We start from the raw sequence: 15,531 nt of genomic DNA on the forward strand, positions 1-15,531 counted from the left end.
GATTTTTTTAAGCCACATGTTACAATTCTGAAGGTTACTTGCAGGAACTGCAGGATTGGGAATTGTAAAGGAACTCCATTTTGAAATCTCTAAGATAAACTGCTTAAACATGTCAAAGATACATGGAATCCCTTTGAGGTATGTAATGACATTAAATATATAAAGATCCAAGAGTATGAAGATCTCAGAATTCATATTCAACATACAATACGAACAACTTAATTAATTGTTAGTGCTACCATAAGAAAGAAAAGGAAAAAGAAAAATAAATACACAAATTTCCAGTTTCAAGCTCTTCTAGCAAAGTGAACCAGAACCCCAGTAATATTCCATGGAGCGCAACCCAAAGCCATAAACCCTTCAAACCTTTTGCTTTCGTTCAGAGAATCTTCCATCTCTTCCTTCGAACTTACGGTCGGCTGGGGAGAACGATTGCAAGAATTAAACGAGGACGACAAAGACGATGCTGAAGATGAAGGTGTCAAACGAGTAGATTTACGAGCTGGTGATGAAAATGACTCAGAATCTGAACTCCAAAACTCAATTTTTGGGTGACGTTCAGAACTGCCATTGCTATCTTCAAAATCTTCCTTTTTCGCCAATATTTCACTTTGATTCTTCTGTCCACGTACACTTACACTTCTCTTGACCTTGTCCCAGACCCTTGTAGGTATTGTCTTCTTCACAGGAGGGATGCATGGACGTGCAAACCCTGAGTTCAGCACTGCTGGTGGAGGACTAAGCGGAGGAAGTGATTGGTTTCCTGGTTGGATTTTGGGTTTTCCTGGCTTTGCTTCCCATTCAAAAGGAACAACACCAGCATTTCTATAATAGATACGTGAAGAGAAACCCTTTGTAGATTCTCTAGATATGACCCTATTGAAGAATTGCTCATCACCTTGCAGCAACGAAACACTGCCATCATAGCTCTTCTTCTCAACTGGGTTTTCTCTGTTGATCGTGATCACCTCCATATCTTCTTCTTCTTCTTCTTCCAAGGAAAGTAGAAATATGTAGTTTTTTCTCAATTGGGTTTAGTGGGTTCTTGAAGTTGATTGATTAGGTCTTGTCTGATGAAGAGAGAGAGAGACTTGCATACTTATAGTGGTTAGGGTCACCCCTGTTTGAAGGGTCGTGTTATGGCTATTAGGGTGCATGATCCGGTAGCTGCGAGAGTTGAAAATCCATCTAGGGTTTTACTTTTCGATCTTCTCTGTAGGTTTTCACTTTGTTTCATTTGAACGTTTTAGAGAAGGATACGCTAATCAATCGCACTGTGTTGGGCGGTTTTCATGTGGAGTTTACTGATCTTATAAGACACTGACTTAGTTACGTGTAGCTTGTTTTAATCTGGGGAGAAAGAACAACACTTCAGCTCTACTTGAATAAAACAAGTATATAGTTCATGAAACAAGCAAAGTGGTTGAGATAGATTATGGCAGAACCTCCATGGATTATGCAGCAAAGATGGAAAGATTAATTAACTATTAATCTTCAAAGATTAGGGATTAATTGAGGAGCGAGGGGCTCCATATGTATATATCCGTATGGAACGGCCCTATATAAGGGCCCCATGATTAGGTCGTCCATGTCGGAACATTTGTCTTTCTCAAAACCAAATTTTGATTAATTACTTGAAAAGAAAGCTTAATTCTCACATGCAATAACTGTTTTTAATTACTTGACATTCAGCATTTGATACTGGAGGATCCAAACAAGACCTACCAGGATCTAAAGATTTATAAAATTAGATGTTGATTAGTTGAAAAGATTACAGCTGTTACTAACTAATTGGGCTATGGCTTAATTGACCAATTAATTGTTCCTTAGGATTAATGCAACAATAGGTTTTGATTAATCAAGTCAAACGCACGTTCCAAAGCGAAACCTAATAATTGAACCAAGTTTAGCAACTTTGACTACCCTAGTGATGTGATGGGCCTAGTGGCCGGCCCAATGTTCATCATATTCAAAAGCCCATTGGGCCCAAACCCATCAGAATTGCTAATTTGTTCGATGTGTATCACTGAACAGAGAAACTCATATGCAAGCAACGGATATATGGAATCAAGAAACTAACATCCTTCTTATACGTAGGGTCGTTTGAGCTAATCCTTACCTCCTATGAAGATTTTCAAATATAAACTTCGTAGGTTAAACAGAGAAACAGGACTGAATCTCTCCAGAAAATATATATTATCCATCACACATCTCCTCTTCGCAATCCCAAACAGCAGGGGAAGTAGCAGGGTGGAATCAGTAGTTACTTCTGTTCTGGTTGGAGATGGCAACATCAAGCAAGAAGAAACCTCATTCCTCTGCCTTAATAGTCTCTACTCGCTGTTCAAGTTTCAGGTCATTCTCTCTCTGTCGTGGCATCCGTCTTTCACAGTCTAAAACCAATCCTTCCCCGCCTGATTCTGATTCCATTCCGATAATTCCAAAGAGAGATACTTCAACTCCTGAAAACTCTTCTCAACCTCCTTCAATTTGTTCAAGAAATGGCAGAGAAGCTGCAAAAATCTACTGGAAAAAAGCCCAGCAATTGGAAGATGAGCTTGACCAGCTCGATAAGTGGGTAACAGCCGAAAAGACACTTAGAAATAGCCTTGACAGGAAAAATGGAGAATGCCCATCTGATCATGAGATTGAAGGTAACGAGGGTAGTTGCTTCAGAACAGAGCTCGTGAGAATGGCTGATGGTGGCTACATCTATAGAACTATGAAGTTCGTTAGGCCACATTGTAAACTAATCATGCAACTATCAGCACCAGCCATCATTCCTGTAGAGGTTGGATCAGAGATTTCGCAGGTCTGTTCTTAATGGAGATTATTCCAGAATACAATATCTTTCTGTTGTTTTTTTTGAATTACATTCATTAGTTTTACTCTTCGTTTGAAAATATGTTATATGCAGGTTTTAAATAGGATGGCATTGATGGGGACCAACAATCTGCATCACTGGTTGCTGGAATCTCTGCCAATGTGTGATCTATGTGGGGATCATGAGCAGAAGATCAATGAAAGTCCAGCATCTCAGGGCGCAGGAAATGGTTTCATGGAGGCCATTGTGGTTGCTGCAATACAGAATTTTGAGATTCTAGTCTTGGAGGGCATGAGAATCCAAATGGGTAGAATAGAAAGAGCTAAGAAGGGGGAGTGGGAGAAAAGAGGTGTGGAGAGATTAAGGGAATGTGTTGTTGTTGTGATACTGATTCAAATGAGAGATGCAGAGAAGGGAAATGAAGCATTTGGGGAGATCATGATTGGACTAGTTGAAGCATCTATAAGGCAGGCAGAAGGAAGTAAGATTGTCATTGAAGGGGTCCATGTTGCAGGGATGGGTGGTGGGTTAAAAGAGGATAACAGGTCAAACCATGCCTGGCTTGATTTAGATAATGAACAGATACTTGGTAAGAGAAGAGATTCCAAGGGTGGAAAAGATCATCTGTGGAGTGTATCCCTAAGGACTTCTGAAGTGAAATGTAGTACTACAAACCATTGGGACTGTGTGAGGAACCCTGATGTTGCTTTTGCTTCTTGAAAATAGCAAAAGAATTTGGCTTTGAGTTCAGAAAATAAATATAACAGTTGGGTTTTTTTTTCAACAAAATCTACACTTAACTTTCTCCTACACAAAGGAATTACAATTTACAACTACAGAGTACAAAATGAAGTAAAGAAGATCACAAATTCACAACTAAATAGATACAAAATAATATCTGATAACAAGTGAAAACTACATTTTTCGTCAACTGGGCACCACCGTTTTACACTAAACCTATAAAATCCTCAAGGAGGGCACGCCTTTCGTGTGGGTTTCCAACCAGCCGTAGATGATAATGTGCCATAAGATCATTGATTACAGCTTGATTACACATAAACAAGTCCCACATTGTCACAGGAGGGGCCTTTGGAGGGAATCCTTCTTCGTTCAAAGGCCAATAAATGATTGAATTAGGAGATCGAGAATGGGAATTGGATAAGATTGGTTGATCACTAAGATTCAATCTCGCAATCAGCCTCTGGAGTTGATCGACCCGCTCGTCCATATGTTCAATAAGAACATCGACTTGCACCAGACCAGGATTTGGCACCGTTAAGAAAACCTTAATCACGAACAGGAATTGCGAAAGGAAAATAGGTAAAGTAAATCTTAACACTGAGAGGAGAACGAATACCTCACCTTTGTGGCTTTGCGGTACGATTAACACTCTCTTGGATTGCTGGCTTGGGCTAGGGTTCTAAGTTGCAGGTGTGATTGAAGCTGCCCGTTTTACCAAAAAAAAAAAAAAAACTCCCTCTTTATCTCTTCAACAGTTGAAGGATTCTCCGGCCCAAATTCTATAATATGAAAGGCCCACGGAAAATATGGGTTTATCTTCATTACTTTTGCCCCAATACCCGATATACCCTCATAATCTGCGAAGTTGGTTCAGTCATGCGCATTAGCGGTCAAGCAGGATTTCGGTCCGTTAGATCCTCAGTTGAGATTTCGATCCAATGGATTGAAGGGACTCGCTCGCAGTCCTACACATTAAATGCGCAGGACTGAAGCAAAGTCCCATAAACCATAAATTAATGAGTTTTTATTTATTTTGTTTTTTATTTTTTTCTATTCCTGGACAACAAAGTAGCCCTTCCCAAGATGTGAAATCCTCACAATAATGCTAGCTTTTGACATCAGAAATTAGGTAAGAGCAACCAAAGCTAATGAAACATCTTGAATCAGGGTTTAACTTCAGTGCTACGCATTTGTATGGCTAATGGTCGAGATCAAAATCTCAATTGATCTCAACTGTCTGCAACATGTGTTGTGCAGCATTCAAGTTCACTACCTTGAATCAAGCCTTTTAACCCATTTATTATATGCTAGATTGCTCAATCTAGGGCTCACATACTAAATTGGACCCATTAGACACTGTAAGAGATTCCCAAGAACCTATTATCTAATGGAAATCTGATATTAACCGAGGTCAAGCGTTATCTTGCAAGGTTTAAAGTATCGGTATTGAGGATCGTATCGGTTAGGTGATTTTAAGAGACGTATCATCCTGTATCGAGTATTGTATCGCTCTGGCTAATGCATTTTAGTATAATTTAATGGAAAGACGTATCAAGATGTATCGTATCGGTTGGGTCAAATATGGATACGTATCGGCTAGTATCGTATGGTATCGTGGGATATTTTAAACCTTGGTTATCTGCCGTACTGGTGAAACAAATGTTTTGTCGGTTTCCATTGGGAAGAAGACTTCTTGTTATTGGATGAGTAATCGGGTAAGCTCAGCATGCAGGATAAAAGCTAGAGGCAGCGAGAGGGAGGGGGAAATCAACAAAATGTCTCACTGCACATCGGAGACATCATACTGCCTATTAAGTTGGTGATCCAGCCCGTCGTAACCAATCCAGAGGCACCAGAACTTCGAGGGTGAAACTCAAGTCCTCTATTAGAAATGCACATGTGGCATATGGAAGAAAAACGCAAGGTGGAAAGGCACTGGCTAAATGCAAAAAATGCAACTATTGAAACAACAAATTCTGCAACAGAAAAATTAAAATTTGAGAATTGGCAAAGAACATATTGGATTACAGGCTTACAGTACAGCTCTCTACAATTATCAATCAACATTAAGTCATGAATGTTGTTACATTAACTAGAGTTTTTTCTTTTTTCTGAGGTGGTGAAAGATACATTAAGTGGAGTAATTTTTTTACACGCTTTTCTGCTTTCCACGGACAGAACAGGGCGGACAATCTGAAGAAATGCCTCGAAGAAATCTTTAGCAGATTTGATGGCTTTTTATACACCCTGACAACCACAAATTTGAACAAAGTTAGTGTAAAACATGATTGGGTTTCATAAATTTCATCAAGGCAGATGTCTTTAGAGACAGCTGCATAAAGACATCTGCAGCTGCTAAAAGACTATTCCACGCAAACACCCAAACGAGAAATTGGCAGGAAACACCCAAACCTGGTCTGCTTGAACTTCCAGGAGTTCAATCAAATTCTCAGTCAAGATTTTCAATTTGACTTTTCAAGCAAGGTGGAAACCTTATATCAATGAGTTGGAGATTTAGTTGTTATAGAACACTATGAATGAATTACATGACAGGAATATTATTCCGACCCAATCTGCTACATATAGTAAAATATAAATAACCACAGAAGACCAACAGACCAGAAAAGCCAGCCAATGTCTGAAATTTCATGCAACATCTGTCAAAGTTAGAAAAATATTTCTCTATCCTGAGTAGTAGAAGGATGGATAGTTAACTAGTGAATTACGTAAAATACGCAGCAAGATCAGTCCAAAACTGGTGAAATATGTCCGTTGCCCCAAGGATTATAAAAACCCCGTCAGTGAAATCTAAAACATTTCTTTCAGCGGATCAGAAAAATCATTTGAACAACCATTTAAATCCAGTTAAAACAGGTAGAACCACTGACTGACCTAAAGTTAAGTTCAAAATCTTTAGCCCATGGTACACAAAAATTCAACCAGACAAGTGAATGGTTCAACCTGCATTCTGCACAGCAAGACAAATCCCACAGCAGCTTTACACATTAAAAAGGTGGAAGTCAGGAATTCTATTACAGCAACCTAAAGATATCCACACCCATTAGTAAGACCTTACGTCCAACTCCCAACCAGTCATTTCACTATTTCAGAACCTGATCAGCATACAGGGCAGAAAAAGGCATTAAATTGGTTCAACCCGTTTGAGACCTAGTTCAACACTAGGTTAACATCAATAAAGTCAGCATATAGATTGGAGTATGGACAATTAATCCATAGTTACATTGTAAGACTGGAACAACAATTAACAGTTCCTTATTTATTCTAAACACATCACCAGATCTATGATCCAATAGAGAATTAGTTTCACAAGAAGAAGTTGAGTTTTAGAATTTTTAAAACCACTTAGTCTGTAGCTTAATCAAATTCAGAAATGCAAAACCTTAGTAAACATGTGATTCAAGAACTCATCAAGGTCTCAATAACATCTTACCAAGAAAAGTCAGAGGTCAAAACCTTAACTCAAGTGAGATCCAGATATCTGAGTCATATCTCAGATATTATGGATATCTTGGTCAGGTTTCAGAAAATCTCAGAATTTTATCGTATCTAGCTTAGAAAAATGGGAAGAAAGAAAGAAAGGAAGGAAGAAAATTTAGCATGACTTGGCAAGATCCAGGACCAACTCGGTTTTTCATACCAAGTCGGGCACCAAGATCACATTGTCAAACCTTGCATAAAAATGAATGTCTATTAATGAGGAGCTCATAAATAACACATCAGTTAAACTGAAAGTTGATAGCCAAATAATCAAGAAATTGAAAGTCTTTTTCTCCAGAAATATTATGTAGAGTTGGCATCATTCTGGGCCAAACAGCTGGATTTTCATTAGGTTCTCAAAATTCTCAGGGTGATTGAATTCAATAAGGTAACTGCCCAGGGAACATATGTTGGTCATAGTGTAACTGGTTTCCAAGGCATGGCTTTCATTTGGAAACTCCTGAAAAATCATGACTTCCAAAAATCCTAGTGCACACGGGGAGAAAGTACTGACCTCAGCTGGTGACAAGCCAAGTGAGTCCCTGTCAGAATCCAAGCGTCCACTCATTCTCCTGCCCAAATACAAAAGTGTTTAGCTATATATGTGACTAACAAAAAAAATCAAAGAAAAAGGTGATATACAAACTTCTTTACATACCTAGGCCTCTCAGAATTTGAAAGATGTTTAGACATTATAGATGCCTGCACTTGAAGAAACAAAATATTACTTTAATAGAGTTAACCATCATTCACCCAAACACCTTCCCTCTAGCCTCTAACCCCCCCCCCCCCCCCCATGAAAAGAAATTTACAAAGAAAAAAAAATCCACTGAAACCGGTTTAAATGTCATTTAATTGATGGATATTCCTGTATGTGGAAAGAGAATAGAATTTAGGGCTCTAGACAATCACACCCCCTTCTTCGAAAGACACAGTCTAAAGACTCACTAGGGGTGTAAATGGATAACCGAAATCCGCTACCAAATTCGCATTTGCATCCGTTTAGGGGTATCCAAATCCGTCCGATTATTAATAGGATGCGGATATGGTATACCCCTTTCTTATCGATTATTATCCGTCCGATAAAATTATCCGATTAAGTTACTTATTTAGATTTATTATTCTTATTTTTATAAATTTTACCTATGATATGTTACTATTTTTCTAGATTTTCTACTAAAATAGCTTCCAAAGTTGTTAAAGTCTTAAATTTCAAACCTAGCCTCACAAATAAAAAGGTAAAGATGTAAACAGGTAGTCGAAAACTTGTATTCAATTTATATTCATGCCCATTTAAGAAGAATCTACTTAAGAAAATAACTATCCGATTATCATCCGAATCCAACAGAATCCATCCGAAAACCAATAGGATATTATCCAAATCCGTCCGAATATAATAAGATGTGGATATGGATATACCACTATCCGATCCGAATCCGGTCCGTTTACACCCCTAAGATTCACAGGGAAAAGAGTGCTTATGCTATTAGAAAGACAAACTAAAATCTAAAATAGTGACATTGTATAAAATAACTCTATTCGATATGGGTCTGCTCAACAAGTACACTCATGGTGGCAGGGAAACTTAGGCCAAATCCAATAATATTACTACACGGTTACAAACAATAACAGAATTATAGAGTGACATCTCTAGCAAATGCATGACTGAGGAGAATGAAAGGCTACTGTTGACTTTTAATACAAAGCAGTAATACGACAAGCATCTTAGATAAGTCAGAAACGGCGTACAATGTAAGTCAAGTTTCACTTTCTTCAATCTCATTTTTTTTGCGCACAATAAAGAACATGCACTTAGAATAGCAAATATTGTCATTCACAGCCTACTTGTTGGACAAAGTTGCAAACAGTAGGCTAGTACCATGTCTTCTAAAACCAAGTTCTTCACAGGCATTTCCAAGCCTTTTTGACAAATTTGCCCATTAATGACCCAACAATGGCAGACAAAGGCAAAAGATCTGATAGAGTTTGATCAGATAAACTTGGCCTTAAACTCACCAAATCTAACACAACGTTATTTAGTAATGTTGACACTTGCTGCTCCCAAATTTGATTACTTATACGTAGTCAACCAAACATACATTGGATAAAAGGGTGTACACCATATAGCAGTGCATGAGGCTCCCACCACTGCTGGGTCTTGGGCAGGTCCAAGGATCGTAATGTACAAAACCAAAACAAAGGTTGCTGTACCCCAGTTATTTAGGTGTTTCGTGAGCAAAAAATCTCGAGAACACCGAGAGGTCCTAATTCCTGAAACTTGAGTTGGAATTCTCTTTATCACAGTTAAAAGTATGTGGAGCTTGGAAGGATGACAATGATGAGCAATACAACAATAGAAAATACTATAATATTCATCAAGAAAATTTATATGGAGCAATCCAATAAGAGTTCCTGTGACCTAAATTAGAAGTCAAAAATAAAGCAAAAGTTGCAATTCAGGCTGGCTGCTTATTACCTGTTCCTGGATGATGCTTCTAGCTTCAACCAGTTGAGCTTCAAGCTCAAGCTCCCTCTCAGTTGCTTCAGAAATAACCTCAGCTCCTTTTTGTGCATCTTGAAGTTGAATCATGCGCTCCTTCACAGTTAAATATGGATAATTAAATCTTCTATTCAAAAGACATGAAATTACCGGATGGGTAGGAGAGGTAACCGGGAAGTTCAAATCACAAATATATAAACTGAGGAGAAATCTGTACTCACCTTTATAGAAGTCATCTTACTTCGCAGACTCACCTCTATTTGATCTCTAGCCATGTGAAAAGGCAAGTCAAAGACATCCTGCAATCAAAAGGAGCTCAGGGTCACATCTAACAGCGAGTAACAACCCAGTATAATCATTAAGGAGTTTGCCATACCGTCCTACCACCCAATGGGGACTGTAGGGGATCTGCATCAGATCTTTCATTGACGGCTAATGTTTGCTTGGATAATCCATTTGGAGCATTTAAAAAGTCACGCATATCCACCTGTTGGGAACAGCGAATAGTCAAATCCAAAAGGCCCATTTGAGATGTTAAGTTGGAACCATTATCATAATTTTGAAGTTAGTGAATATGAATAACTAATCAAATCCAATATCTGCAGAACATGACGTAATGGATTACAGTCAGGCCAAAGGCCTGGAGACCATGTTAACTAAAAAAAGTACTGGATCATTATTAAAAATAACAATGCTCAAAAAGGAACGATAACGAGCAAAACTTCACCTGGGGCAGGTCTGAGAACTATAGCAAGGTCAGACCAGTGCTTACCATCATTATTGTCTTCACAAACTGACAGATACATAAATCATTAACCTACGTAACATTTAGTTACAGCACAATATTCTATTTGAATCACACTTTGAGTACTTTGTAAACCTCCAACCTTTTATAAATATGGGTGCAGTGAGCAGCATCACAAGTAGAGATTGCTTGGAAGAGTTAAATTAGTGCCCCAACATCCCACACCCTAATGCTTAACAACTCAAAGTCAATATAAATAGCCATCCTTCAAGAGATAAAACCAGGACAATTATTAGAAAACCCTCAGAGCAACCCCAAACCTGAATAGTGAATTTCCATGGTCACCAATGATTCAAGGGATGAGGTGGGCTCGGATTGATAAATAAGGTAGGAACATCATGCTAGGTGTGTTGATCAAGGGCTAGTTTCTTCTTCATAACTCACTTGGTATACATTACTAGATCTCTTTTTACTGTCCTACAGCTTTTTCTAGCCTAGGACAAATTGTTTATCTGTCAAAGAGATATTACTATTTATGCCCAAAATGACTCCTCTCTATCTTGTGAAGAGTCTGAAGACTACAAAATTTAGTCAAGTTAACAAAACCATCAATCTATCATCAATATATGTATACACATACACACACACATATATTGATGTTGATCTGCAGGGTGTAACATCTATATTTGCTTTCAACAACAACAACAATACATGTCACTACAAACTCTTTTATGTTCTAAAGATCAGAATAAAAACACACTTTTTTATCTTCTAAAGATCAGAATAAAAACCCTACATGTGTAAAGCAACAATTCTCTTTGATGTTGATCTGCAGCTAAGCATTCATCTGGAAGATATATTGCTATAAGACATTGAAACATGCATGAGTTTAACAGAATTAACAGCACAGGGGTTCACATAACACCTGCATTGAACGAAGTAGGGCCCTCAAGTCAGCATTTTCTGCCATCAGTTCTTGCTTCTTTACCTCATAAGCATCCACCTGTCAATTACACAAAATACTGTGACTGAATGGCACCACCAGAAAACTTGATTTGATCAGTTTTGATGATTTTGAGGATTTGGGATAGAGTGTACTAAAGCCTAAACACCAAGGTGCACTCTACTATTACACAAATTCAAGCAAAGAAGTCTAGTTTCATCACATTAAGGATCACTCTTAAAAAAAAAATATCACATAACCATCCTTCATACAATCATCTTATAGAAGTCGTTGTCTGCCTTTTTCCCGTTCCACGTTCCACGTTGTCGCCCTTCTTTCTGTAATAGAAATCATTGATAATTACCAATGCAATCAGGTATCTAAACTTTACAAGACATCCATTCTACTACTAGTTGACCAATGACTACCTGGAGTAAATTCATTATTTCCATGCCAGACCTGGATTCCTTCTTTTTCTCCATCAAAACTTGGTTCAACCTCTCCTGCAAAGTGGAATAAGTTGTAAGGAATGTGGTCCATGCTATCTCTTCAACTTTGTGATCTAATTGCATGAACTATATCATTAAAACATAAATATAAAGTCTCTCAAAAATTGCAAATAAAAACAGAGAGGATCATACCTGCAACTTTATGTATTCCTTTTCCTTTTTCTTCATTTCATGAATTTGTTGAGTCCGCACTTGCTTTAAAAGTAAACGACCAATGTTAGTTTTTCATGACTCAGGACACGTTTGTGTTAGTGCTGCAAGCAGATAAGTTGCAGCTATGAGAAGGGGGGGAAGAAAGCACACTTAGCTCCTGACCTGATTACCAATAACCATTCTTTGGAATTCATCACGTTCCTGCTGCAGTTTTTCTATTTGAGCCTTAAATCCTGCAGTGGCTTTCGCTTCCTGGTCACGTAAGACACATAAAAAGGAGAACCACGAGACAAGATAGTAATAGTGAAATAATAGTTAAAACTTAACACAGCAAGTCAGCAACTATGCTACCCAAGGCATTGGAAGTGTGCTTGCCTAGGAATCTAATATACAACTACATGCAATGTAACAATGAAATTTTATCTAATTATGTTTATATGCAACAAAGTAGCTCTATAAATGCTACCTGATGTGATTATCTAATAATGTCCAAACATGAGAAAACCAACAGATGAAAATAATGTTAAGGATATTCATTAAAAAAATGCAGAAAACATAGATCAAAGTAAACCCATGATGTGTTAACAAGGCACATTGCCACCTGGACCAAAGGAAGAGCATGGAACCCTAGGCTAGGCCTCAACAACTATGAATGAAACTAATAATTGATTCTAAAATTTAGTTTCTCACATTTCGTGCGAGCGTAGCCAACTCTCGTTCTTTGGCTGCTAACTGCACTTCAAGCCTCTCAACTTTGGCCTCTAACCTTGATATGTCAGATAGTAACCTATTAAATAAACAAATAAAAATAAAAGTTGCAGTTAACTTCAGTAGTGAAAATGGGATTGCAGGATATAATGCCATAGCAAGTCTATTCAAAAATCAACATTCTTAACAACTGAAGTCGAAAATTATAAAGTTTCAAACATCCACACACATATTCATATTCACGAAAAAGGAAAATTGAAAACGAGACAATAGACTATTATAATAAATAAATAAAATAAATAAATAAAGGGAGCAAACTACGGAAACAGTTAAAACCTAAGAAATATCAGATTTCAATTGTGAAGGACAGACAAGATGGTCTTCACCTTTGTCTCTGATCATTAGAGGACTCCCTAAATTCAATATCTCGTTGTCTTTGTTGAAGCAGAGAATAAATGCAGTTGCAGGTACGCGCAATAGAAACCTACCGTGCAACACAAGACAAAATCTCAAAACAACAGAGAAAAGAACTAACCACATTAAAAGCGAGCGAATCAACAAACTCACCGGATCAGTAGCAAAGAGATCAAGAGACGCTGGAAAACCAAATGTAACCAATGTCTGGTTCAGATATTTGGCGCAATGCTCCAAGTTCCCAGCATCAGCAAATGTGTACTCGCTGGAACACAAATCAGAACCCTAGGAGAAATAACACAAAGCACAAATCCCAGAAAATCAAAAGAAAACGAAAAAAATAAAACTCACCCGATCCCAAATCCAGGCTGAGCAGATGCCTGCAAGATTTCCACCTCATTATTTAGGAATACACCATAATAGCGGAACAAAGTATCTAAATTTGAACAGCATTGTTGACAGGTTTCGGAGATCATACCCTGATATCGAACTCTGCGTCAGTTGTTACCATTTTGAAGCTCTTCTTCTCTCTTCTCTAATGGCGGGTGCGTGAAAAGGGCGACGGTAGATTTCTCCAATTTCCAGTTAGAATCTCGAGCCAAGCGGTCGAACTCGTTCTTTACATCTGAACTTTTTCAGAAATGTGCCAACTGTCAAATCATGAATGGCTAGAATTTAAAGACTGAGGAAATTTGAAATCGAAATTCAGAATAGAGCGGATTGGTTCATGGGGTCAAAGATTTTTCTCACAAAGGCATAGCAGTGTTCTCCCTTTTTTTAAGGAGAAAAACAACAAAAATACCCTGCAAGAGAAGTCTCTTTTCCTCTTTGAAAATTTACTTGCACATCCTAAGTATTTTGGCTCCATAGATTCATGTCCCTAAGTTTTTTAAAATATTATTACTTGAAGACTTCAACTTTTTTACCGATAATTTTTATTATTAATTATAGTTCAGGTGAGTTTGCCTACATGATCCAGATGAGTTATACATAAGAAAGAAAAAAAATAGAAAATAGGGGTGTAAGGGTTTGCAGAGAAGTCAAAGTAGCCACTCAAAATATTTATCACAATGATCGTCAAAATAGGGGTGTAAGGGTCTTCTTCTTTTCTTTCTTTTTTTTTTTTTTTTTTTTTTTTTTTTTTGCCAACCCCGGTTCCAAGGCTTTACCTTGACTAATCCGGTGTTTGGCTCAGGTCGCACACTTGGCTATGGTGGGTGAGTCTCCCAACGTGTAATTAGAATTCGTCTTTTGTAACTTTGACGGAGTAAGATAGACTTCTTCCAACTAACCCTTGATCACGAGAACCGCAGGCACGCCCGATCTTATGTTTAGTGGGCGCCCCCGTCCACATAAGCCGGCGAGATTCTTCTGTCCAGCGGGACTAGCCCGGGACCTTGTACCTTGCAGCAATTTGCTTGTCCATCTTGTTAAACTTGCATTAAATTAAGTAATCACGGATGTATGTTCCTACTGAGGGTGGGTGGTCTACGATCAGCTGGAACCAGGCCCACACATAATCCGGAGGACAATCTTATCTAACCTTGAGAGGGGATTTTTTGCATCCACAAGGTTCCGATACCAGAACCTTGCTTAAGCGGACCAAGTTGCTTACCACTTGGACCAACTCCTGTTGGTTTGGGTCTTTTTCCTCCAAGCAAGTGCATCTTTTTTTTTTGTTTGCCAACCCTGGTTTATAAACCGGTGGTTCGACCAGCGTCGCACACCTGGCTGTGGTGGGTGAATCTCCCAATAGGGATTTTTTGCATCCACAAGGATTCGATACCGGAACCTTGCTTAAGTGAACCATGTTGCTTACCACTTGGACCAACCCGTTGGTAGCAAGTGTATCTTTAGTTACACTTAAATCAAGTTTTATCATCATATTCAAATATTTGTTTATACTTTCTCTAACAATTAACAAGGCCTACATTTATTTGAAAATTTTAAATTATCAAAAATCTAAAAGAATGCATCATTTTACTAAAAAATAAATGAGGATGTATAGATGGATTATTTAAATAATATACATGCCTTCTATAAAATATAATAAAATAAAATTTTGAAATGTAAAACATTTTTTTTGGGGGGGGGGTAAAAATTTGAAACTTCTCCAATGTCTTACATTTGATTAAACATAAGTGTAAACTATTTAACTCATGACATTACAAGGATTAGCCTACATGATAGAGTTCCATAAAAGCATCTCATTTTCTCATGCATAAATTCATCTATTCATTTTAAGTTGAAATTTAATAAGATGCATTTGATCAAGGCCCAATCCCAATTGGTTAGACCAGATAAAGGATTTATGTGCAAATCGACAGGTGAGGCTCAACTAATGGGCCCATTGCACCACTTGCTGAATTATGAAATGGGCCGGGTTTGGCATGATTTGCAGATCTATGGGCTAAAATACCCTCTAATCCAAACCCGAAAATCTTAAATTGCTTGCTCACTCTCAAGAACGTCTATAATTAGAAAATGATACTTGGT

General features: G+C 37.9%; 2 protein-coding genes across 3 annotated transcripts; one reads left to right on the forward strand and one right to left on the reverse strand.

The window, feature by feature from the left end:
• Window positions 1–2,284: 2,284 nt before the first annotated feature.
• Window positions 2,285–3,545, forward strand: LOC149009584 (uncharacterized). Its single transcript, XM_089162366.1, has 2 exons — window positions 2,285–2,812; window positions 2,918–3,545. The coding sequence occupies exons 1-2, from the start codon at window positions 2,285–2,287 to the stop codon at window positions 3,542–3,544; spliced, it is 1,155 nt and encodes a 384-aa protein (XP_089018492.1). The 3' UTR covers window position 3,545.
• Window positions 3,546–5,528: 1,983 nt separating this feature from the next.
• Window positions 5,529–13,837, reverse strand: LOC149009585 (Afadin/alpha-actinin-binding protein). 2 transcript variants are annotated; one of them, XR_016174616.1, is made up of 17 exons: window positions 13,514–13,837; window positions 13,387–13,415; window positions 13,189–13,300; window positions 13,008–13,105; window positions 12,604–12,700; window positions 12,076–12,165; window positions 11,893–11,955; window positions 11,680–11,754; window positions 11,524–11,589; window positions 11,234–11,311; window positions 9,940–10,050; window positions 9,785–9,862; window positions 9,540–9,659; window positions 7,722–7,765; window positions 7,578–7,635; window positions 6,458–6,533; window positions 5,529–5,812 (listed from the first exon to the last, which is right to left on the reverse strand). XR_016174616.1 is itself a non-coding variant. In XM_089163318.1 (16 exons), the coding sequence occupies exons 1-16, from the start codon at window positions 13,544–13,546 to the stop codon at window positions 5,804–5,806; spliced, it is 1,161 nt and encodes a 386-aa protein (XP_089019444.1). In that variant the 5' UTR covers window positions 13,547–13,836; the 3' UTR covers window positions 5,530–5,803. The 2 variants fall into 2 exon arrangements, 1 of the variants encoding a protein (XP_089019444.1); XM_089163318.1 differs by lacking the exon at window positions 6,458–6,533 and having other exon boundaries at window positions 5,530–5,812; window positions 13,514–13,836.
• Window positions 13,838–15,531: the final 1,694 nt, after the last annotated feature.

Source organism: Hakea prostrata, chromosome 7 (genome assembly GCF_041222555.1).
Source record: "Hakea prostrata isolate BN-2017 chromosome 7, UWA_Hpros_2, whole genome shotgun sequence".
Lineage (NCBI taxonomy): Eukaryota > Viridiplantae > Streptophyta > Magnoliopsida > Proteales > Proteaceae > Hakea > Hakea prostrata.

Coding starts and splice junctions, on each gene's coding strand:
- LOC149009584 (XM_089162366.1), top strand. CDS start 2,285: ATGGCAACATCAAGCAAGAAGAAACCTCATTCCTCTGCCTTAATAGTC. Junction 2,813..2,917: donor TTGGATCAGAGATTTCGCAG/GTCTGTTCTTAA, acceptor TGTTATATGCAG/GTTTTAAATAGGATGGCATT.
- LOC149009585 (XM_089163318.1), bottom strand. CDS start 13,546: ATGGTAACAACTGACGCAGAGTTCGATATCAGG. Junction 12,701..13,007: donor TCTAATGATCAGAGACAAAG/GTGAAGACCATC, acceptor TTTATTTAATAG/GTTACTATCTGACATATCAA. Junction 9,660..9,784: donor GTAAGATGACTTCTATAAAG/GTGAGTACAGAT, acceptor TTAACTGTGAAG/GAGCGCATGATTCAACTTCA.